The sequence below is a fragment of the Pseudoliparis swirei genome, chromosome 3, assembly GCF_029220125.1.
Source record: "Pseudoliparis swirei isolate HS2019 ecotype Mariana Trench chromosome 3, NWPU_hadal_v1, whole genome shotgun sequence".
Classification (NCBI taxonomy): Eukaryota; Metazoa; Chordata; class Actinopteri; order Perciformes; family Liparidae; genus Pseudoliparis; species Pseudoliparis swirei.
Window position 1 is genome coordinate 10,147,606 of NC_079390.1, and position 25,894 is coordinate 10,173,499.

Genomic DNA, 25,894 nt, shown 5'->3' on the forward strand with positions numbered 1-25,894 from the left:
CTCTAAAGCTGATTGGTTGACCCTAAATTTTCATTTCCATTCACTTTAAGCTACAAGCGCCGCACTGTTGATTCTGAAGGCCCGAGGGCAGATTTTAGACCCCTGGCAACACATGATGGCTGAATATGATTGGAAAAAATATCTAACATAAAGACCAGCCTTCCAAATCTCAACCTGGGGCTGGAAGCAGTGCAACCAAGAGGAAAGCTATGAAATAAAGAGTATAACTCTTACTCTGGGGAATAATTTAATACATATTTGTGGGGAAATATATTTTAAAAATTTTATATTCTGATGATGTTTAGGTCAGCAGAGAAGGCCTTGCTGGCCCTGACGGCCCACCACTGCACGAATCATGTATTTACACAACCTCGTGCTTTTTTAATTCTCCGTCTCTCTTTGTAAAAGAACCAACGAAGAAAACTTTTCTGCATGTGCAGTGCAGTGCTGCATGTTAAATATCCAGTAGAGGGCAGCAGTCGTACATTGTGGCAGCATGTAAATTGTAGAAATGTCAAGAAGAAGAATTGGGAGCGTAACAGTTACCAAAGAGTCTTGAAGTAAAGATGTATCAACGGCTGAGACTCGATGTAACAGCATTTAATCGTGCACAAATCTAAAATAACATAACAATTTATTACGTAGTTGTTGACTGTATAATCATAAAACAACTTTTATCCATCATCGCATGAAAACAACAACAAAACAATGACAAGTCACGATCAACACTGTCACTCATATCATCGGCGACGCCATCTTTCTTCCAATGCCGTTATGCTCCCTAGTTTTTGAGGGGTGACCAATCTTCCACCTTCAAAGAGTCTTTACCATTACCCATGATTCCCCTGAAACGTTTGACCTGTCTCCTGTCTCTGGCCTTGGCTCGTAACGCGGTGCTGCTGTTTGTCAGTGCGTGCTGGCTGTAGGTTTTAATAAACGTCAACTAGTTCGTGTTCGTGTCCGACAGGCCCGCTTGTAAACTTGGAGCCGTTACTGCGGAGCTGAGCCACAATGCTGAAATGTAGAACTGTATGGAAAAAGCTTGCACCCCTTGCTCGAGCCTCCTCAACTCTTTGCCGGCAGAATGTGAGGAGAGCAGGTGAGTTAACTTCAGTAATTTACGTTAGGAGAGAGACTTTGGTGTCTTCTCGTTAGCTTGCCGCAATTAAAACACGTATTGCTTGTCGCATAATATCGCCCAATGTCGATAGGTTGTTATACCGCACGGGGAACATTTTGATGGCCCAGTCTGGGTATGTTGACCTTCGTGTAGCGCTGTTTCAAAGCTAACGTGAACTGAGCAAATTAGCAAATGGCAACATGCAGTAACTAACAAACTAACTGTTAGTCAATGACATTTCGATGACTAACGTTGGGTCAACCTAGCTCAAACCGCATTGCACGCCACTAGTCGCAGCTCTCCCCTGGACATTTGGGAGAAAGCAACGCTAGTGAATGAATTAAACTCGTGTCACTCACACACACGTATGTGTGTTCGATACTGCGCTGGTTTTCATGATGCGTTTTAATGGTGTTGCGCCATATCTGTCCCATCGATTAAACCATGCTTACAGTGGCCGACATAGTCTCTTGTGACCCTGAGATTATAAAGCACAACAAGTATCCCTTTGTTAATGGGTTTATGTACTATACTGAAGAAAGGGACCGGTGAGGAGTTATTAGAGGATTGTTGTTAATGTGAGAGGTTGATCATCATGAATATTCAAGTCTCAAAACTCAACTCTAATTGTGTGTCTGTCTTTATGTCACCCAGTTTACAAGCACACAGCTAAATGTGCCCGGTCCTTCATTTAGGGCGAAGCTGACTAGAGATGTAATGTTATCTTGGATTGTTATCTGCATACCATGCCTAATGTTTTATTATTATTATTTATTAATTATTATTTAATCCACATGCTATATTAACCATAGAAAGGAAATGTAGTGTCACACTTGCTACATGTCAACTAATAGTTGTTTGCATTGTATAGCTAAATTAAATGTTATGAACAATTCATAGATAAATTGATTAAGTGGCATTGCCAGTCAGATAGCTCCAAACTGAGCCTGATCCAAATAAACCAAAACAGAGACTGCAGTGCATCTCCAGTCATATCAAGTGCACCAGTTGTAGTGTTTTACCATACTCAACCCTGCAAATAAGAAATGTTAGCCAAAAACGTGACACATTTCAACTGTTAGTCTAATTTGAGTGTATTAATGATGTGTGTGTATCATCATGCAAGATGTGGAGATTTACTGCTACTACGATTGACATGTCTTTGGATTACTTCTGTGACCAATATTAGAGTTGTTCGACTTAAATTCATGCAGTTTTGACTAATCAGAATTTGTATTTCTTTGTTGATGTTTTCAGGGCTAAATAATGGCAAAATACCATCATGTGTACCTGCGGGTCACATGTCCACCGGGCCTGCAGGGGGAGGTAGAGATAACAAGTTGTACTTTCTTCTGGTTGGAGTGACCTTCATTGGTGGTGGAATATATGTGAGTTAGCTTCGTCGGTCATAACATACAGTACATGTATGGAAAAGCAGGTAGTTCACAAATATTCACGGCTGAACACTTATCTGTTTTCACAGACGTACCGAACCGTCAAGGGAGACCACCAAAGATATCAGGAGCGTATTGACGAAATTTCATCCAGACCACATAAACAAGCCGCAGAGGAACCAGCCATACCCATCCAATCAGAGCCTCCTGGTGAGCAGATTGATTGTCTGATTTCTGTCATGATAAAACTTTGACCTTTTACTTCAATCAACAAACAACTCTTAAGATATTTCTATCAGAGCCACAGTGTTCATCTGTTATGTGTTTTTACCAGAGAGGATCAGTTTAGAGTTTCACTGTTGTGATTAGTATTGAGTTTAGTTTTAGCCATCGAAGCCACTGAGACGGAAGGTGTCTTATTCCCGTCTCAGTTGAGGAGATATGTATAGATGCAACTCCAACTCGGTTAATCAGTTTATAGGAAGGAAAACGTCACCGTGATATATTCAACACAGTGAACAAAGAGATGTGCATGAGCTATAACCATCTTAAGAACTTTGGGTATCATTCAAGATTAATTAATATGAATAGATTAGTTCTTAAGTGGCTTGTACAAGTGATTTAGGAGAACTGGCTGCATTCACATATTGAAATATCTCTTATTCACACATTTTACATATAATCCACACCTGTCGTATGAGTGATCTACAATTTGTCTAGAGTTATTCATTTAAATAATAGATTGTACAGTATATTCCATTACTTTGAAGAAATTTTGAGTTGAGTTGTTACTTATGCTAATTTAAACACACTCAGAATTTATGACCTGACATTATCGTTCAAGTCCACAATGGAAAAAAAGACAAGATAAGAATATGAAGATGTTCTTGTTTGAGGTCAAATGCCCGTCATGTATTCGCTGTGAAACTGTTGACTGAAAATTGTCTTTAAAAAAACAAAGTTAACGGTTCTTTAGTCTAAGCGCAGGATTGGAATCGGCAGACTCTTGCGTGTGCTGTTTAGCTGCCTCTACATTGCAGACGGCAGAGTTTGAGACTGCAAAACAAACAGATTTTAAACTATTGGTAGATTTGCTTACATCTCTTGCTTTGAATCCTGTTCTCTCTCTGATTGATAAACCAGCCGTCCCTGAGCCAGAACCTCAAGCAGCATTTTCACCAGAAGAGCCGAGCCCTCCCGCCCCTGATGCTGAAATACTGGCCCCCACTGAAACAACTGAACCCCCCCCAGGTTGGCTGCATACTTTCATATACCCCTTCATGCATGCATGACATGTGCCTCCTCTATAATCGGTATATCGGTGTGTTTGAACCAAAAAGTAATAGGAAAAAAGTACTTAAAAGCCTACTTGCTCTGGAATTATGTGTACTATCACACTTTGTACACATGAAGTACTCTGTACTTACAAGAGAACTGAGGTGTCAGAAATGGTGACACCAAGTGGTACAGTCAGGGTAGTACACACCTGGGTCCTTCTCTGTCTAAACAAAGAATAATACCTAATAATAACTTCGGTAAAATATTGTGGATGAATTTTGAGAAGTGCATAGTGTTTTGACTTGCGTGGGAAGCAATTTTAGCTTAGATTTGAGTGATTTTGGTCGCTAGAGCTTGGATGGTGTACAGAATATGTACAATTGGCACCCAATAGATATCATCTGATTGATCTCACTTGTAAGCTTCATCAGGTACTTCCACCCTGGAAAATAAACATAATCAATCACACCTATTAATCAGATTTACTAGAATGCCCCAAGTTTCCCAACGAGGGCAAGTAATAAAAAATGATGACATCAGTTTGAGCCTTTTAATCATGTGATCTTTTTTCCATTTTGTCCGTGCCTCTACCAAATGTAAAAATGTCATCCCGGCCTTTCTAAGATAAAAATTCTCAAAAAATGCGAAAGATTCACATGCGATGGCAATAAAATATGAAATTCTCAAAATCCATGATTTATTTTTTGGTCTCAAATGGCACAGAACAAAATCTAAATGTAAACCAAAAACTCATTACACTGTTCACAATTGTCCCACATATGTAATATGTTAAAGACGCACTTTTATTGTGCTGGCATGTTTTATACACGAGGCTCTGGAATCTTACCTTGTATTGTCTCTACCCAGAAGCTGTTAGTTTACTGCATAAACTGTGACTTATTCCTCTCCTTGCATGCGTTATTTTTCATTCACCTTCTTGTGTTTAGCGATGCATGTTTCAGGCCCAGTGTGTTCTGTACGGTTCCATTTATTGTGCGTCCTCTAACTTTGCACATACTCACTTCTACCCTGAACTCCAAATCCTCCTGTTATATCGGACACAGTTGTTGGAGTTGTCAGTGTTCTCTCCAAATATCTTGGCTCCTTTGGTGCTTTGTATTATTTGTGATGTAACATGATTTGACATTTTCTGTGATTCTTTGTCCTGACATAGTAAACAAAATGTTTATTTCCCACTAATATCATTGTTAATACCTGGAAGCTGCCCTTTGAAGTTCCTTTTAATTTCTTACCTTCAAACCTTTTGATGCTGTGCCTAAGATAAGTCTTCACGGCTGCTTTCACAACTGTGCAGCTCCTTGATGGTTTACAGTCTGTACGTCTCTCTGGGCAGCTTCCACGTGGTATTGTGTCCTAGTTTGCATGCTCTGCAGAATGTTCCCAGAGTAAAGCTGAGGAAATGCATGGATCCCGATTTATTTTCCCCTTCAATAATCTCGGAAAGAATTTAATCTAATCCCGTAGTATTGATTGCCTCAACAGCAGATGAGCCAGTGGTAGAAGCATCTGCAGAGGAGGCAGCAGCACCATCTGCAGCAGCTGTAGTTGAGGAGGGTAAGCCTTGAGAAGAATGGATCCTCAAATCTATTTAATTCACTTACTTACTTGTAAACACATTAAGGTGCCATTTACACTGTCTTATAGATACGCACTACAGCTCAGATAATGAAGTTGTTCCTATATAATCTGTAGTGTACATCAGAGGTTCTCATTTAATATGGATACTATTCTACCAGCACCATCACCCCCCTCTGAGCCGTCCCCCGCTGAGTTTACAGAGTCGCCCCATGTACCTGTTGCGGAGAGTGGTAAGCACTCTGTGCATGGAGATGAACATTTACCACAACCAAGGGTTTATTGTGTCCTCACGTGTTACTGCTCCGGTTATACGAACAGAAACTACAGCAGCAGCAGCAGCAGCCGAGCCGACCGAGCCTCAACCGGAAGTTGTGGCAGAGAGTGGTGAGACCGTAGTCCAGCCTCGGTTGGAGAGGGGAAGCGGGCATGCAGCGATACTTTTTCCCATTCTGTTCATTTCAAACACCTTTTCTCCTACTTTTTATCTTTTGACAATAGTTTGCCATAACAGCTTTTCTCCCTACCTGTTCTTGTCTTTTTCACTTTGTTTGGGTTCAGATAATGATAAAGCTTAATCTCCTTCGAATGGAAACGTTTTTTTTTCCCTTCTGTTTCTGCACAACCATGGACACTCATATACTCACCTCCATTATGAACTGTTCATATTTCTTAGTTTTGTGGAACACAGTTGTTGGAGTTGTCGCTATCATCTTGTTTATTGGGGTGTTTGGTTATAGTTGTGATAGATAATTGAATCTTTCCTGTCTGACATTTTTTGTGAGTGTCATACTTTGTGACACTTTGTCCTTAGATAGTATTCAAAAGTTTTACTTTTCAAGGTGAAATTATTGTTCGTGGCGGGAAGCTTCCCTTTGAAGCTGGTTTCATTTCTTATCTACAAACATCTTTCATGCTGTGTATAAGATACAAAAAGTCTTCACAGCAGTTAACAGAAAGGTCTTGGGTACTCTTAAACATCCGTCATCAACACACACACACACGTTACAGCCCCACACTCGGCTCTTTGATGGCATACAGTATGAGCATCTTTGTCAAATGGAACCACAAATTGGGCAGCTTCCACGTGTCGTCTAGTTTGCATGTTCTGCAGAATGTTCCCAGGTTAAAGCCGAGGAAATGCATGGGTCCTAATAGTCTTCCCTTTAAATTATCCCTCAAATAATTCAATCTTAAACCATACTATGGATTACCTCAACAGCAGATGAGCCAGTTGCTAGCAAGTCCAGAAGGAAGGCAGAGCAACCATCTGACCAGCACCTGTGTGGAAAAGATCTGAGAAGACAGGACACTCTGCTCTGATAATTCAGTCATTCAACTGTAGTGCACATCCACGGTGTAACTTTGCCACTATACTATTAGAACCAGCAGCCCCCTCTGAGTTTACAGAGCCGCCCCCTGCACCTGTTGTGGAGAGTGGTAAGCACTCTCTGTGCATGGAGATGTACATTTACCACAACCACGGGTTTATTGTGTCATAACTGGTTAATGCTCCGGTTTTACGAACAGAACCTACAGCAGCAGCAGAAAGCCCCGCAGCCGAGCCGACCGAGCCTCAACTGGAAGTTGTGGCAGAGAGTGGTGAGACCGCAGTCCAGCCTCGGTTGGAGAGGGGAGACGGGCATACAGCGATACCGTTTTCCCTTTTTGTTAATGTTAATTTCACATTTGTTTCTCTTAACTTCAATTTGTTTCCCTCATTACAGCTTTTGCCCCTTGCTTTTTGTGTCTTTTTATATTGTTTGTATAATGGTTAATCACTTCCATGAAGAATTAAATTCATTTTTCCATTCACTCCTTTTTTAGGTGTATTTCTGTAAGTCATCGGTGAGCATCCAAGATCAGACACTGACTGTCTCTTTCTCCGGCTTCTGCATTTTGCCTCTTTCTCTCTCTCTCTCTCTCTTTCTCGCGCTCTTACTTTTCCTCTCTCTCTCGCTCTGGCTTGCTGTCGCTCTCCCGTGTTAACTCCAGGAGACTCCGCACCTGCCTCTCTCCAGTTCCCCTCACACACCCCCTACCTCCTTATCGGTGGAGGTACCGCCTCTTTCGCTGCAGCCCGGTCCATTCGAGCCAGAGACCCCGGTGCCAAGGTCAGCATTCAGTGCATCGTTCATTTTGCTGAACTAAACTTTCTCCGTTACGTTCGTGTGTTGTCCTCATGTGCTGTCTCTGCCTTGCATTTGGAATTGTTGCTCCCAGGTATTGATTGTGACTGACGAGCCAGTCCCCCCATACATGAGACCCCCTCTTTCCAAGGAACTGTGGTTCTCTGATGATCCCAGTGTGACGGAAACACTGCGTTTCAAACAGTGGAATGGAAAAGAAAGGAGGTGTGTTTAGGATCATGTGTTGTATGCTTTTGGTTTCTTCACTTCTTTCTCTCTCAGTGCCTTTCTTACAATATGTCTCACCAGTTAGCATAAGTGGTTATTACATTGAGTTAGACAGTTACCCTGTCACATCTCTTTGCTTTATTTGATTAATTACATAATTAGAGTTTCTGTTGGTGCCACCTTTTTCTATTCAGCTGGACTTCACTGTTCAGGTTAAGCATCGTCCCATTTTCACAGTATTGTGTCAAACAAAGCACGATAATCTGTGCTGCAAATGATTTATATTCACAAGGAAATGTTTTTACAACTTTGTATTGTTGTTATATCAACTTGACTTGTTTCTAGTTATTGCCTAAATGTCGGCATTTATTCATTTTTATGGCATTTCTAATAACAATTAAAATGTGCTTGAATGTTTTATTTTTCAGTATCTACTTCCAGCCACCATCATTTTACATAAGTGCAGAAGAATTAGATGGTGCAGAAAATGGTGGAGTTGCAATTCTCACCGGCAAAAAGGTTGGTTTTCATATACAACAATATGCTGTGATTATTGTGAACAGTGAACGAAAGTAGTATTTGTAGTATTCATATACCAGAAGAGAAGAATTTCATTGGCTGATGTCGATGTACTTCTTGATTTCATTGAGAGTTTTGACCACAGTACATGATTTAATCCATTTTAGGTGGTTCACATGGACGTGAGAGGAAACAAAATCAAACTGGACGATAATACTGAGATTTCATACGACAAGTGTTTGATTGCTACAGGTGAGCCTCCCTCAAAGGCAGGTCATAGCATGTGTGGTCTAAACCTGGTGGAAGCTGATCTCAACCGTTTACTTTCAGGTGGTGTGCCTAGAAGTCTCCAGGTCATTGAGAGAGCAGGAGAGGAGGTGATGAAGAGGACAACGTTGTTCCGCAAGGTCAGTGTTCAGCCACAAGGGGGCGATATCCTTCTTTCAGTTTTGGAAATTTGGTAAAAAAAGATGAAAAAGTATGACATTATGGAGACTTTGAGAAAGTTGTTAAGAGGTGTTAAAACAACAACAACAAAAGCTCTTTGAATCTTCATTCCACCATTCATTAATTTCATAGCTTTGTCTCAAACAATGCAAAGTTTTCTCTTGTTATGCTAAAATTATGGAATCAACACGATATGTGGATACTTAGCTCCGTAACTCTAATGGTATTAAGTGTGTTGTCCACTGTTCTCATGATTTATTCATTTAAGTCCTTTCATTGTTTCACAGATGAGTTACACACATGTGGCAATTTTAATATGGACATATCACTACCATAAAAGGGTCAATTTGATATACATGAGGTTCTCCCCCACAGGTTGAGGACTTCAAATCATTGGATAAGGTCTCCAGAAGCATCAAGTCGATCACAATCATTGGGGGCGGCTTCCTGGGCAGCGAGCTGGCCTGTGCCCTCGGCAGGAGATGTAAGACTGAACAAGATGAGAGAAAAGAGAATAAAAGTTTAACAGAATTCCTTCATTGTCATATCACTCAACCTCTTTTCTTCTTTTCTTCAGCAACCGAGTGTGACCTGGAGGTGATACAGATGTTCCCTGAGAAGGGCAACATGGGAAAAGTGTTGCCCGAGTACCTGAGCAACTGGACGACAGAAAAAGTCAAGAAAGGTTGACTATTTTGTACTTCAACACGTCTGAACATTCATATCTAGTTGAACATCCTAATTTCTTTGTTTACCAAATTCTTCATTTCGTCTTCTAGAGGGAGTGAAAGTCATCTCGGAAGCGTTGGTGAAATCTGTGGTCTGCAAAGATGAAAAACTAGAAATCCAACTGAAAGATGGCCGATTGGTAGGTCCAGTTTGGTTCCCAGTGTAATTCAGATTATGACTCTTGAGTTATGAACTATCTTGTGCTTCACCTTTTATAGGTGAAAACTGACCACATTGTTGCAGCTGTTGGCCTGGAGCCCAATGTTGACCTCGCTAAGTCAGCAGGTCTGGAGGTGGATTCTGACTTCGGTGGCTTTCGAGTCAATGCAGAGTTACAAGCTAGATCCAATATTTGGGTGGTAAGTTAATGATCATAAGGTCGTGGAAGTGTTCCAACAGGGTCATGTATCGCTCAAACAATGACTGATTTTTACTGGCTTTGGAAATTAAAGTCCATCTGTACTTCATTGAGTGAAACTTGTCAGTAGTTGTGGCCGCAATTCTGCTGTTGATGTTGAACCTCCATATGAACATTTTAAATGTATCATATGTTCTTTAAAAAGCTGAGACAAGTGGCGCAAGCAAGTTAAGTTCTTAATGTTATTCCAATTGGACAAACTTGTAAATATGGCAACCCACTTTTATTGAGTTGATTTAAAAAAAAAAAGTACTATAATGTATAAGGTCAAGGTGAGCCATATACAAGGTTTCATAAATATATGCCTTTCACTTCTTTCAGTCATATCTTTTATTATAGTGCCCCCTTAAGGTAAAGTCGGGTCATGGTCTTTAAAAAAAGAAGAATATAATATAGTTATTAATTTAATCCATCCCACATATCATCAATCCCTCCCGTCTGGATCTAGGCTGGAGATGCTGCCTGTTTCTATGACATCAGACTGGGCCGCAGACGAGTGGAGCACCACGACCACGCCGTTGTGAGTGGACGACTAGCGGGAGAGAACATGACCGGAGCCAACAAACCCTACTGGCATCAGTCTATGTTCTGGTGGGTATTCGGGGACTTTCTATGTCCTGCTTGTCATGCTCAGTCAAAGTTTTCATGGTCCACCAATTCAAACCATTTGGTAAATTAGAGCTGTAGCTGCAAGCGCTGAATCCAGCTTGAAGTGGAAATGAAGGAAGCTGTTTGTGAAAGCGAGGGACCGTCTGCCTTGTTGATTGCTCTGGTCCTCATTCATTGACTGCATTTATATAAGTGGGCACTGGGGCAGCATGTACGATTTTTAAAAAGACTCAGATGTACATGCATGATCGCTTTGACGTCTTGAATAGCATTAAGTTCTAAAATATTTAAACAGCCTTTATAGGACATTAGGGTTGGGTTTTCCAGCGGACGGGTGCATTTTTCAAGCCCATAATACATTTAATAACTCTTTCAAAAACATCACTCGAGCAGGTATTCAAGGACGTTGCCAAAAATGAAACCAGTGTGTGGAATGCTGGTTTAATTACACAGATAAATGCAGTGTCTACTTGTTTTTTTTAGCAACTGGTTGAATAGGACACGCTGCTGTCAGCATGAGTTCATCGCAGTCCAACAAACAAGAAAACACAGGAGACAAACTATTGAGACTTGGTCACCAGCAGATGATGTCAGATGTTATGTTGCTATTCCGATGAATGCCAGTGTAATGCGTCTGCACAACCAGGCTGCAGTGACCCTCCTGGCCACACCACATCATAAAGCAGCACTGGTCAGTTAGTTCATTTGAAAGTCGTTTTTTTGTTTTTCATATTTCAGGGGTAGTGTCTGTATTTTTCTGCCTGGTCCCTATTTTTTCCATGTTCCATGCAAGAACCGTTTTTATAAAATTGGTACAGTATTGAGCAAAACAGCTGTAGCCGATCACTGGCTGCATTATGATCATATTGCTCAATTGTGCACCGCCGATTTACATCCACTTAAAGTCCTTGTATTTGCCTCTGGTAGTTTCAGATTGTTATAAGTGTCTAACAACATAAATGAAAGGACACTACTGAGAAATCAAGGTTTTCTAACATACACAATGTTATGGAAGCTGTTTTAAGATGTAGAAGTTGAAGACAAACTTCAGGAAAAAATTTGTAACTGAATTTTGCAGAAGATTTTTGACTTTGAAAATATAGTTGAGATAATCCTTTGCACCCATCTGCTGTCAGTCTGACTGATTTCGCCTCTTGGGGAAAGGCCCATATGTTGGGGGTTCTGGTGTCTCATCTCTATCAACGGATATCTGCATATGAAGGCAGATAAATAAATAGTGAATAAACTAAATCGTTATCAGATGATAGGAGATGGGTTCCGAGATTGTATTTTGGCCAATGCCGCTAGAACGTGACTGGTCATTACTTCTCGGACCACAAACAGAAACCAGACTACGTCAGTTCCTAAAATCTTGTCCCGTTATCGGTTTGTTGGGATTAATATTGCCTTAAAGCCATTTATTTGAAATAGAGTATATCTTATATTTTGCACTCGGACCTCTTGTAAAGTGGAGGAGATCAAAAGCAGTGCGGAGAGACTGCTTCTTGCTCCGAGAGCTTTGAATCAAATGATCCCCTCAACATGCTTCCCATCCTCACGGTCTCTCACAGGAGCGACCTGGGCCCTGATGTCGGCTACGAGGCGATTGGGATCGTCGACAGCAGCCTACCGACAGTCGGAGTGTTTGCCAAAGCCACGGCCAAAGATACACCGAAGGCTGCTACGGAGAAGTCGGGTATTTCTGAAACTTTTATCCTCGAAAGAAAAGAAGAAAAAAACCAAACTTGGGCACCGAGGCTCAGATTTAGCCTGACGTGTTAAATTCAATTCAATTCAATTCAATTCAGTTTATTTGTATATAATTCACAAATTAATTAATTTGTGTCAGAGTGCTTTACAATCTACACATAGACATCCCTGCCCAAAAAAACCCATCGGAGACCAGGAAAACTCCCACCCAAATAAGGGAAAAAAGGGAAGAAACCTGGAGAGAGCAACAGAGGAGATCCCTCTCCTAGGATGGGACAGATGCAATAGATGTAATGTGTACAGAGGACAGGAGAGGAGTTAAAATACATTCAATATATGACAGAGTGTATGAATAGTTCATAGTAGGCATATTCATTCATTAGACTCCACGATCCATCAGGCAGATGGCGGTGGGGGAGGAGGTGGGGGAGTCTCAACAGGACAGTGGAGCGTAGTCATGAGCAGAATTCACGACCCAGGCAGTCCATCAGGCAGATGATCTCTAGTCAGTCATGGTCCGGATGACCCCATGACGGTAAAGTCAAAACTTCGGGAGAAAGCAAAGTTAGCAGAGTTAGTAAGAGGTGATTGAGAGATGAAAATTCATCCTAAAAAAGAAAAAGGAGAGCAGGGGTACATATCCGCAGGGCGGTCCCGGCGGCTATAAGCCATCAAGGCTGGACTAAGGGGGGGCTGACAGCAGCCTAACTATAATCAGCAAGAGGAATAAACTCTGTCAAGAGGAGAAGGGTGGACTTAGCTCTTCCGGACTGAAGTGTCTGCCTCCCCGGACTGAAGGAAGCTGGTTCCAAGAGGAGCTGCTAAATAAAAGGCTCTTCTACCACTCTACAACCAGGTAGGTTGACTACAAGTAGTCCGCATTATACAAGCGTAGGTCCAAGGTGTCTATATAATAGAGCTCAATGAACTTAAGATGTAAAGGGTATCAGAGTTTCAAGAATTTATGGAGTTAAGAAGAATTTTAAAAGTGCAGTGATTCTTTACAGCCAGCAGTGAGCAGCTAGTGCAGGCAATAGTGAGATGACTTTCGTTAGTTTCTTGATTGCCACGAGAGGAGCAACTAAGACATATTAGAGCAGCCTGCTAATAAGGGTTGCGACCAGGCAGCTAATAAATGCATTGCAGGAACTGGGATCCGGTCAGAAAGCGAAACGGAAGACACGGCTGTCAGCCCAGTGGCCTCTCCATCGCCTGCTGCCCCTGCGGTGGTGCAGAAAGACGAGTACGGAAAAGGAGTCATCTTCTACCTGAGAGACAAAGTGGTGGTGGGCATTATCCTGTGGAACGTGTTCAACAGGATGCCCGTCGCAAGGAAGGTATGTTACGGTCCGGACGTATGTCTCGCAGCAAGGAGGCGATCTATCGGTGTGGTCATTGTCAAACGTTTGTTTGTAGATCATCAAGGACGGAGAGCAGCATGTCGATCTCAACGAAGTGGCCAAACTGTTCAACATCCATGACGATTAAGATGGTGGTGGCCGGCACTTATTGTGAGAGGGGAGCGTCCTGTGAAGACTGAACTCTGGCAGCCATTGCCACAGTCTTTAAGACACAAATGATCATACATACAAAGGATTCATGTTCAAGATTCTGAGATATTTATAATATTTGTATCCACTGCACCGGTTTTTGTTTGTTTTCTTTATTTTTCTATCTAGGAAACATTTGTCTCATTTTCCACCCAGCGTGTTGCTCATGTTTAAAAATAGATAAATAAATAAATTATGGTCAAGATGTGATTGTCCTTCTACGTTTCCACAACAGGCTGAAAATGCTGAGCATGGATTATTGTTTTCCTCTGTATGATCAGGGCGGCTTGTTGTGAGAGAAGTTGCAATAAAGGCTATTTTTAAGTGAAACAATTCTTTTCATGTTGCTCCTCGATATGATCGCTGATGACGACGACGTATACGGTGACCTGCATTCTGAGCTGTGATGGTTGTTAAAGTCTGGGTGGTTGAGCTCATCTGTCCTGAAGCATTTTAATCATCGCGTACTGTGTCACAGATTCCCTTGGCTCGTAGAGCGAGGACCTTTTTAATTTGTGAGGTATGTTGCAGGTCTTATCTCGACTAAAAGCACAGGCAGGCTCGTATGAAGGGAATCTGACGAGAACACTTTCCAGTGTACAAGTACGATCTAATTAGGCAGTCAATGTGCACTCCAACAAGAAGAGCATTCAAATGAGGCTTGGCCTACTTGATCCTGTCCGGAGGTAAAAATGTTCAAGCATGCAGAGACAATGGGCTTTTTTTTTCTTCTTTTCTGATGCTGTGGGCTTCTTGTTCTTAGGATTGTGTTCATGTTCTGTATTCTCACATTTCTTATCTTATTTGACACTGGGCTCCAGAGCGAAGTGTGGAATGGACTTTTCAAGTGAGGCAAAACACGTGCAGCCATAACGTCCCATTGCTTTCTTTGACATCAATTTTGCATGAGTAAATGGCTGAACTGCCTCCTTCCTCTGTATGGAGGAATAAACATGAGCTCCCACATTTATATTTGTTTTTGCCATGGCGATTTTGAAGATGAAATAATTCGACCACCAACGTTGGACAGCTCTGTTCAAGATGCGGAACCTCTGGATGTGGTCTGACTAGCAGAAACATGTTACACTTGATTTAATTGAGAGCTGTGCCCTCGCCCCGTGTCCTTTGAATGCAACAACAATCTTGTTTTCAGTCTGCAGTCTTGGAGGAGGCTCATACTTTTAGGCAATTAAGTTTTGATTTGACTGATCCGGTTCCTCCTAAAGATCACATTTTCTCTATTGGACATTAAATACTGATGGTTCTGACTTTTTTTTTTGTTGCAACAATTTAATATTAAATATGAATAAACATTAAATGAAATGGCTAGCGTGGAAGATATCGGTGTCATTAATATTTCTGTGGCTGTTCTATATTTCGGGAAAATAATCTTTCTTGGCATCGAAAGAGTTTGAAATTCTTCATGAAATTGATAACATGATTGTTTATATTTTTATATATATTTATTTGGATAAATAGTTTCATTTTTTTGTCGTAAAAAGTAAAGACCCCGACTGATCTGGTGCCATGAGGCAAAGCAGTGTGTGCCACTCTGCTTGGGAAGTGGTCGTGTCTCTTTAAATATGCTTGCAGTAATTCTTTGAACATGCATATGGCTATGAAAAAGAGATGAAGCTTGAAGTCGTCCACACAAACTGGCCTTTTGAATTATACAGCAGCAGCTTCCTGTATTTTACACTTCCAGAGAGGGAGGCTCAGCTGAGTCCAGAAGACAGCCCGGCTGCAGGAGCAACAACAAGTTTCCTGCATCTCTGCTTTTCTTTACTTTTTCAGTTGTTCTTCCCTCTGTGGGTGTAACGTCTGTCATTTCTACTCACTAAGAATGCTGTTCCACATCGCGTGCATGCTTTGGACAGCATTTGTCATATTTCTACAGGGCAGGTAAGAGACTATCTTATACATTTTACGTTGGTTTGCCATTCTAATAATGTGTTGTAAATGCAATTATTTGATCTCAAACGATCTGACATTTAAAATGTAAGACATAAGATGACCTCTCCGGTTCCTTGACCAAGGGGTACATCCACATGACTCTTCTCTTGGAATGTGTTTGATAAATAGTTGAATGCAAACAATTAAGTGAAATGTGCATTCATGTCAGATACAGGATGGACTGAACAGAAAAATAAGCTTGTGTTTGATTCGAAGTGAAACGACATGTCATTTTAAGATCATTACAACTGTCTTTGTATTGCAATGTTAAATACTTATACCCTAAATAATTAAATACATCTAGTCTGAACCATGTTAAGTATACTCTATATGGCACCTTTTAAATTACAAAATGCAACCAGTAAAACACATTTCCAGCTGAAATTACAATTATTGGACACATTTAATACAAATGAGTGCTTTCATGAAGAAGATATTTGAGGTATTACATTAAATATTAAATAGTAAAACAAATGTCAGTACATCCAGTGTAGCGTGTCCTGTCACCTGGCAGGTCTGCGCTCTGTAAGGAGGTGAAGCCCCCCTCGCCATCCGACTTTCTGGACAAACTGATGGGACGCACATCTGGCTACGACGCTCGCATCAGACCAAACTTCAAAGGTAACACCGTGGCGGTGGGAAGAGCTCCTCGCTCAGGACAGGTGTGCGAAAGTGAGATTCTCATCCCAATTTGGGCAGCGAAGCAGCACAAATCCTTCACAGATGGGTCCTGCGGGCTGTGATGTTTCCACACAGGAGGCTTTTTGTCATGCGTTGTTTCTGATTCAATGCTGCAGCCGGAGGTCATCGGGTGTTTGCACAGACTTCTCTTTCATATTTGTCATAGATGTGCGCTTACCCCACAGGCCCATTTCAGTCCAATCTTGATCTGAGTAAAGCCAGCAGACTCTCTCCATCATACTCCCCCCTCAGCCTCTGGGGGTCGCCTTTCATATATATTTCATACTTGCTCCACATCTTTGTCAGTGCATGCTAGGTAAATCACGGTTGATTATCTATAAATACACTAATGTAACTAAAGGAGAATCAATAAATTATTGCCTCTAAGGACACAAAACCCTGAAAAATGTAAAGTTTCGCTGGTCGACAGTTGTACGATACGAACTGCAACGTACTGGATATGACAACACAATTTGAAGCTGGTTATGTTTGATCAGACTGTTTCTGATAAAGCGTGGCACATTGTGAAGAGAGCGAGCAGATGTCATTGATTTCTGCTCTTCGCTGGCTTCAATACGTCATGTGAAAATACCATCAGTGGTATTTAGGAATCCAGTGCGACTTTCATGTATGATGACAATCTGCTTCTGCCAGGTCCTCCTGTCAATGTCACCTGTAACATCTTCATCAACAGCTTCGGGTCCATCACCGAAACAACCATGGTAAGAATTCCAATGCAGCAGACAAATAACACATGTTTTGAGTGTTTTGGTCTTCAGCATGACCTTCAGGGGTCGCTGCATCGTATGCAAACTGTTCAGCAACCAATGTGACGACAAGTCGCAATTCAGGTCCTCAGGCCAATGTGCATCACAATTATCTTCAAGATATCAAATGTAATGAGTCAGTGGACTATTATTTTATGAACATTAGGGGAGTAAAAGCTCCAGACTTCCACTGGTTTTCCACGATCAGGTCTCAGATGAAGTCGACCCGTCCTTTCATATATTCCACCATCACTAACCTTCTGGCTATGGGGGTGAGGGAAAGTTAGATTTAAAACGGTACCCGGTGCTTTGTCGGACAGTGTACTGTAAATGCGATGCCTCAACAAGTATTCAGGTGTTATCGACAACGTGTGCGACTGATTCTTGTCACAGAAGTTGAGTATCATGTTTCACCACTGGTTGAAGAAGAACTTGAACTTTTCTTACACTAATCACTAAAACAAAGTAAATGTACTGATTACGGCATCGTAGAAAATAGCAATAACACTGTGTAACCGGTAGAATTAAATACTCTGTTACAAATACGTCTTGCATTCAATATTTTATTTCAATGAAAGGACATAAGTATTATTTTCAAAATGTACTTAAAGTAGCAAGTCGAATGGCCCCTTTCAGAATAATACTCTATATTATTAGATTGTAATTGTTGTGTAAACATCATTTATGGTGGAAATAATATGGCTAATTTAAACTAATTAGACACTGCTGGCTGGCTAACTATTTATAATAATGTATCATCATTTATTTGTTGTTTACATTTTGTAATAATACAATCAACAATAATATGAATCTGGAAAGTAACTTCAGCTGTCAAATAAATGTATAATATAAATAAAAGTGCCCAAATATACTGTTGTGAGGTCATGATGAATTGATGACTGTAAACACCCTCTTGTAAATGCATTACATAATGTCAGCTATGATTTTCTCATCTTTCTGTCTCAAGTCGAAGAAGGGAAGTCCTTTATTTATGCGGCCCATGGAAAGTCTAAAGGGGTGGACATGTTTTTTTATGTTTTTGGAAAGACTTGTGCTTTTTGTAAAATACCTTTAGGGAGAGCCATCACATTTTAAAAGATGAAACTGTAAGTGGAGTTTTCTGTCATTCAGGTTATGAGCGCTCAAGTCTCTTTGTCAGTGTTTATTTATTTATTTTTGGTCACACACTGCTCCTTGCCTGCAGGTTCATGAGTCTCTTGCATGTCATGTGCTCCTGTTTAGGTGACCTTGGCCCTCTCTCAAGGTTTCTTGAATGGACACCATACTTAAATGCATAAAGTCACATGCAAATAGACAAATCACTAGTGAATTAAGATAACATCTTCACCAACACAACACATAGACAAAACATTAGCATATTAAGAACACATATTCACCGATGTCACCACACATGATGTATTTACAGCTATGTGCTATTTGCAGTGGCGGGCCGTGCATTTTCTACCTAGGCCTTCAATGCCATCTTACTACGGCTGAACAACCTAATGTAAGATTAGTTCACCAGTGTTCCAGTGCGGGGCTTTTATTGTGAAGGAGCAGACGGAAAAAGATGAAGTTGCCGTATTTCTTGCGTTATTAAGTAATGTAAAAACCATCAGTTACACTAATTCAGAGAATCGTATCGTACATGAATGTGTATATTTATATCGATGTATGTGTGGGTATTTATGTATGTACATGTGTATATATCAGAGAATCGTTATTAAGTAACGTAAAACCCTCAGTTTCACTAATTCAGAGAATCGTATCGTACATGTATGTGTATATGTATATACCTAGAACTCTCCCAGTTCCTCAAGTAGGCTTGAGGACAGTGCTGGAGCCTGCTTTATTTATATGTTATGTTTGTGACAGGGTTCATCCACATGCTGACCAATAGGTCTCTTGGACCTTTCCAGGACTTTAAACCAAATTTCCATGATTAAACATTTTGTGAAAACTCTGTGTGTACATAAAAAAGTGAGAAGATGTAGTATTTAAACTAACAATGAGAATTCCAAAGCATATCGTATATATAGGCTACCATGTCAATTCACATTTGAATATAACAAATTTGTATTACTTTTCCAAAAAAGTTGGGATTACATTTTTCTCAATTACTTTTCCAGGCCTGGAAATAGCCATTTAAAAATTCCATGACTTTTCTAGGTTTTCTATGACCGTACGAACCCTGTTTTGAATAAAGGGTTGAATGAAGTTTTTTGTTTTTTATCCAATTAATCGATTAATAAAAATAAAAAAATCAACACATTAATCGATTATCAAAATAATCGTTAGTTGCAGCCCTAATGTACATGTATATATTTATGTACTTATGTGTGTGCATATATATGTATGCATAAATATCTTGGTATGAATGTATATATATAATATATATATATATATTTATATGTATGTGTGTATACAGTATGTGTATGTATGTACATGTATGTATATATGTAGCCTATTTGTCTTTTCATCTGCAGTGCGTTGAGTTCTCAGGACCACCGTGCTTATGACATCTTATTACCATACAGCTACCATGGCATTAATGCCACTTGTGGCTATATATTTGTTTCAGCCATTTATAACGATTTTAACTTCTAATTATGACTTGACTCCAAACTTCAGGATTACCGGCTCAATGTATTTCTGCGACAGCAGTGGAATGACCCTCGACTGGCATACAAAGAGTATCCGGATGACTCTCTGGACCTTGACCCCTCGATGTTGGACTCCATTTGGAAACCTGACCTGTTCTTTGCAAATGAAAAGGGAGCAAACTTCCACGAGGTCACAACGGACAACAAACTGCTTCGAATATTCCAGAATGGAAATGTCCTCTACAGCATCAGGTGATTTTCTTTTGTAAATTGCTAATTTTAGGGAATACTGCACCGAGATAAGAGATAAGATAAAATCATCCTTGATTAGTCCCACCGAGATGTACCTCTATCAGACATTTCAAATCCATTTCCATGTTTTGTCATGTGGCCAACTGAGCTTCTAGCTCTATGAGTTGTCATCTTAACCTCTAAATATATACGGTCCTGCAACATGTTTGTTTCACTCCAGTTCAGTTCAGTTGTCATTGTATTGTCCAACACCCACTGTGAATAATAACTGCAGGCTAAGACAGAATCAGGTCAGCAATGTGGCACTAAAGCAGGGGGGAAATGTAGCGTAATGGTTTTCATTAGAACATAAGAAAGATGAAGCAATGCATAAAGCCCTATTAGCAGATATGTTAAGCATTAACTAAATGATGCATATCTGGTCATAGAACCTTAAAAAGTAGCCCCTACACCTAAAGGGATCACACTGAAAGTGCCAAGTTATTCTTAGCAAACAACAACATGTTTTAGGGTCCTAAATGAGTTATGCACCAACACACAGCCAGCCAGCCAGTGGCATCTGCAGTATTCCTCATTAGTTTGAGATTCTTAACTTTGTACTTGCTGGGATAAAGAGAAGAGAGGTCCTGAAAAACGAGCAGTACAACCTGGAAGTTAGCATTGCACTTGTGACAAAAAGCCAATTGGACTTTGTTAGTGAGCGGTATAGAGCTGCTCGATGTGACCCCTGATGAGTGTGCAGGAAGCGGTCCAGTGACACAAGAGACGGTTGGGTAGGCTGAGTGCCGTGGGTTGGCTGGGTCTCCCCTCGGGAGTTGGTGTGGACCGTTATGGTGTTGCTGTCTCTGTTTTCCAGGCTGACACTTACCCTTTCCTGTCCCATGGATCTGAAAAACTTCCCCATGGACAGCCAGAAGTGTACAATGCAGCTCGAAAGTTGTAAGTTCATCTTTGAAGCCAGGCTTTAAAAAAATCAAACACTCAGATTTGAGTCATCATTGCAAACAGTGCACCGTCTCTGTCTTTCTTCTAGTTGGCTACACCATGAATGATCTCATTTTTGAGTGGCTGGACGTGGGAGCAGTGCAGGTGGCCGATGATCTGGCGCTCCCTCAGTTCATGCTGAAAGAGGAGAAAGGCCTCGGCTACTGCACCAAGCACTACAACACAGGTACATGACGACCTGCCGGGGAACACCCTTGATAGATACTGTCAATAAACCTCTCATAAGACGGTCAGTGTGCACCTGTATCTCCTCCTGTGGTTAGGTAAATTCACCTGCATTGAGGTCAAGTTCTACCTGGAGCGTCAGATGGGTTACTACCTCATCCAGATGTACATACCGAGCCTGCTCACCGTCATCCTGTCCTGGGTCTCATTCTGGATCAACATGGACGCGGCTCCGGCCAGAGTGGGACTGGGGATCACCACAGTGCTCACCATGACGACGCAGAGCTCCGGCTCCAGGGCCTCCCTGCCAAAGGTAAGTCACGGTTTGTGCTCTGCCGGTTTTATGAAATACTGTTCAATGGCTTTTTATTATGTTTTTAGGATGTACTATTTGTGAGCTTTTATTTATTTTTAAAAACTTTTTTTTAAACCATAGACTTTCTTATTTTCATGTGCAAGTATATGTAAAAATCATTACAAATCTACACAATGTATGATACTGAATGTTTTGATTTCTTTCATTTTTTGGTTCAGATAAAAAGGGTTTGACAGAATGTCTTTTTTGGTTTGTGTCGGAAAATGTAATCTTCAAGCAACCATAGTGACCTTTTTTATCTGCACTTTTTAACACATTCTTTACCATGACGTTTTTTGTATTACTTATTTATGGTATACTATATTATGACCTTTTATGGCTTGCTGTGATATGAATTTTAATGATCTTTTGACATCATGTACTGTGACCTTTTCATGACTTTTTAAGATATACTATTATATTTTTATGACTTTTACAGAATACTGTACTATGATTTTATTTATTTCATAAACAACATAATAAACTACTACTTTATTTATTTCCGTTTTAAAGACTTGATATACTTGGACTTTATTTATTAAATACATTTTAAAGTCATAATATACAATGACATTTTTTCTTAAAATGTTTACTGATGCTAGATATTATGCCTGATTTTTTTTTTTTTACATATCTTGAAAATACTTTTTTTCAGACGTCGTAAATAACTTTTATTTTCAAGACAGTGTATAATTACTTATAAAGGTATTTTTCCAACACACTATACTTCGATCTTTTTTTCAAATCATTTTTTCACACTATGACAATCACTTTTTTAAGATTTTTTTTCTGACATATTTAGGACAATCTATATATAATATTTTATAATACTCTTTCTTGACATGGAATACTTTTACTTTGAATACCATTCTTATGACATTCTGTACAATATGTTTTATTATGTATTATTTTGAAAAATTATAATGTGACTTTTCTATGACAAATATTACTGTGGCATTGTTTTGACTTTTTTATGCAACACCGTAACCCCTATGGACCCCTATTCAGTGCTTTATTCTGTATTTTTTTAGGACATACTATACTATAGCTTTTTTGATCAAATACTATGAAATTAATATAGCGCAGGATGCTATCCATTTTGTATTACTTTTTCATAACATACGTTTCATGACATATTAATGGCATACTAGAAATTGAATAGACAGGACTGCATACATTGTTAACAATGCAGTCATGGAAGAGGTACACAGATCCTTTTCCAAAATGTAAAAATAATCCATCACAAGTAAAAGCATCTTAATATTATGAATACATGTATTTTAGAAGTATTTACGATTATTTACAGTAGGTATTACAACTAAAAATACTGGTTTAGCAGAACGACCCACCTCAGAGTGTAAAGTACAGTATTGTGTATAATACTGGATTATTATTATTAGTTAGTTATTTACTCATTACAACATAATACGTGTTAATTAATCAACTCCCCTTTAAAAACACTGTCCGTCTGCACAATGAATATCTTTTGGAACTTAGTACATTTTGTTCCCTACGATTTTTTCACGACTTAGACTTGCAGATGCAGTGTGGTTGTGTTGAATATAGAGTTGTTAAGTGAAGTATAACATCATGTAATATTTTGCTCTTGTGATTCCATGTCTCTCGTGTCACTTGCCTAGCGGGGCATGAATGCTGATGTTGACTGAGTGGCTTCACTGATGTGAATCTCACGGTGTCACAGGTGTCCTACGTGAAAGCCATAGACATCTGGATGGCGGTGTGTCTTCTCTTCGTGTTTGCTGCACTGCTGGAGTATGCGGCCGTTAATTTTGTTTCGCGGCAGCACAAGGAGTTCTTCAGGCTGCGGAAGAAGCTCAAAGAGCAACAGCGGCAGAGAACTGTGAGTGCAACCAACCCACTCGGCCCCCCTGGGCGACTTTTCACCTGCTATTCTCCAGGCAGCTCAGCTGTGTCCTGCACTCCAGCTGGGAAACGTAGGCAGCGCTGCTAACCTGTAAAAAATGTAAGCCGGCATCTCATTTAACTGCTGTAAACATCCCGCTGCCTCACATGGGGAGAGGGAAATAAAGGGAGGAACAAGCCGACCAAACCAGCTTTGAATATAAAGTATTTCCTAAATGAAGCATTGCGACAGCAGCTAAAGGATGTCTGAATACTGTGTAACATCTATACCACAATACACAAAACATCTACTTGAATGCTTTATATATGTATTTATTAGTTGGGACTATGCAGGTGCCACCGAAAGTTGTCTCATTTCAAATTAATTTCCAACTGAGTGGAAAAGATGGAGATTGGCGATGGAGATTGGTGCTGTGCACCGTCAGGGTTGTGATGCAGTCTGTGTGATGGTTCAATGTGTGTGTTGCGTTTCCCCCATCAGCAGGAAAGCGGTGACAGTAAGGTGAAAGGAAAAAACACGACGGGAAACAATGCTCCTCACGGCACCTTAGCCCAGCAGTGCACAGCCTGTGCTCGGGTACGTACTGGAGGTGTTCGGTGTCGCCCCAGTGACTCTGTGGGAGCAGGTGACGACACTGTGCTGTATTTCCCTTCCAGGAGGAGGAGCTGGCGCAGCAGGGTTTACTCTTCCAGAGTTTTGGACTCCCACTGTCAACAGGAAGTGCACTGGAAATGGATGCCACACCGGTCTTTGCCGATTTACCTCCCGGTTTAGGCTTTTATGACATCCGCAGGCGCTTTGTGGATCGAGCAAAGAGGATTGATACCATCGCCCGAGCTCTGTTCCCCATGAGTTTCCTTATGTTTAATGTCCTCTACTGGCTGACCTACAAGGTTCTACGACATGAAGACCTTCTGGTCGCGCTGTGACAAAACATCTGTACAATCTGTACGGCTGAGGGCCGTAAAGACACCGGAAACCTTTCAATTCTGCTCTCTCCATTGAAACATTTAAAGGATGAGAGTCCTCAGCTGCGCCACGCAAGATGCGTTGTGACTGCATGCCCACTGCCATTGGGACATTACATGACATGGAAGAGTTGCTTTACATTTTTTAATACGTCCAAAGAAATGCACTTTTTCTCAGCACTGATGCTTTATGCATTCCACGTGTGCAGCCAGCATCTTAAGTCTACCAGATCACACTTTTATAGGAACAAACATCTGTATGTGCAGTTACTGTAGTTTCAGTGTTGCAGATCCTCACCGGGCCGACATTTACATTATATTATTTTAGACTCATGTGACCCGAGTCACGTGTTTTCATAGATCTCATATATATTACTTCAAGCAGGAATTACACTTTGAAACAATCGCGACTCCGTTGTGTTTATCACCGCTTCTTTACAGGCAGAAAACAAATAGTTTGTTTCTCTGGAGGTTGCAGAAATCTCAGATAGAATGCAAATGTTTTATGACATCAATATATTCTCCAATATATTTAACAGTTCACAGTTCATACCCTCCAATAGGAAGCCAATCTGTAAAAAAGACTAGAAAAACCTGTTTCCTAAATGCGTTTAAAATTGAAGGATATTTTAATGTGATGTCTAATACCCGAAAAAGGGAAGGATATATTCCCCATAAATATTTACATGTGACGATTATATATTTGATATAATGGCATGGCACACGCACAGCCAAATGTTGTCATCTTTGTTTTATTCATCAACCAAATCTATCTCAATTATCTGTTCATGTTTTGGTATTCAAACCTGCACATTGGCCAGTTATCAAAATATACCGTTTAACGTGTACCAAGAGGCCTGCACAAGGGCTGTTGAAATGATGTTTAACAATTTTCAACAAACAGAATAAATTGTCTTAATATTTATTTCGTATTTTGGTCTTTAGAAACAAATGTACCCCTGAAATTGTTTGTTGGGTCAATATAAAATGAATAAATGCTTTAATTTGGAATACTGAATGCATCATAGTGTGAACTTTATTATGTATGACCATTTTTTAAATGATCATTGTTCATTGCGTCCCTATATATGATATAAGAAAAAAACATTTCAGTAACTCTCACTAGATTTGTCTTCCACCTGATATTCTTCCCTCATTTTCAACCCTCACTCTATTTTATGATGTAAAAGTGCAAAATAACACTGCGTTATAACTTGTCTCTTGAACCGTTCCCATGATCCGCTCAGTGCTTCCCACTGTACTTGAAAACATATTGCTACTTCATCATTTATTTGTACGCATGTCCGGAGACTGGTACCGTCTCTGGAAAGCTAGTCTCATTTAAGAAATAAATCATGTTAAAAAATAAAACTTTCATTCATATTTGATTTGATGTTGCTCTCACATGTGTATACAGTAGGAGGTGCAGCGCATACAGAAGCACTTCTATGTCTGTGAAACAAATGGAATTTATTTTCTAAATAGTAAGAAAACTATTAGAGTATCCTCAATATTGAACTGTTTTTACAGATA

The 25,894-nt window shown here is 40.2% G+C and overlaps 2 protein-coding genes across 6 annotated transcripts; both read left to right on the plus strand.

Moving 5' to 3' along the window:
* The first annotated feature begins 850 nt into the window (after nucleotides 1-850).
* On the plus strand, nucleotides 851-13,932 carry aifm1 (apoptosis inducing factor mitochondrion associated 1). Of its 5 annotated transcripts, XM_056411334.1 has the most exons (21): nucleotides 851-1,099; nucleotides 2,378-2,508; nucleotides 2,604-2,724; nucleotides 3,658-3,765; nucleotides 5,296-5,367; nucleotides 5,550-5,621; nucleotides 5,710-5,775; nucleotides 6,919-6,990; nucleotides 7,384-7,502; nucleotides 7,612-7,742; nucleotides 8,174-8,264; nucleotides 8,432-8,516; nucleotides 8,595-8,671; nucleotides 9,087-9,195; nucleotides 9,289-9,396; nucleotides 9,491-9,579; nucleotides 9,659-9,799; nucleotides 10,307-10,449; nucleotides 12,039-12,163; nucleotides 13,324-13,514; nucleotides 13,594-13,932. In XM_056411334.1, exons 1-21 carry the CDS (start codon nucleotides 1,012-1,014, stop codon nucleotides 13,663-13,665), a joined length of 2,211 nt encoding a protein of 736 aa, XP_056267309.1. In that variant the 5' UTR covers nucleotides 851-1,011; the 3' UTR covers nucleotides 13,666-13,932. The 5 variants fall into 5 exon arrangements, with proteins under 5 accessions (XP_056267309.1, XP_056267310.1, XP_056267311.1 ...); XM_056411335.1 differs by lacking the exon at nucleotides 6,919-6,990 and having other exon boundaries at nucleotides 852-1,099; XM_056411336.1 differs by lacking the exons at nucleotides 5,710-5,775; nucleotides 6,919-6,990 and having other exon boundaries at nucleotides 852-1,099.
* Nucleotides 13,933-15,570: 1,638 nt separating this feature from the next.
* glra4b (glycine receptor, alpha 4b) lies at nucleotides 15,571-25,596 on the plus strand. The gene is made up of 10 exons (XM_056411359.1): nucleotides 15,571-15,629; nucleotides 16,195-16,301; nucleotides 17,016-17,083; nucleotides 19,760-19,983; nucleotides 20,840-20,922; nucleotides 21,017-21,154; nucleotides 21,252-21,466; nucleotides 23,211-23,369; nucleotides 23,874-23,969; nucleotides 24,050-25,596. Exons 1-10 carry the CDS (start codon nucleotides 15,571-15,573, stop codon nucleotides 24,320-24,322), a joined length of 1,422 nt encoding a protein of 473 aa, XP_056267334.1. The 3' UTR covers nucleotides 24,323-25,596.
* Nucleotides 25,597-25,894: the final 298 nt, after the last annotated feature.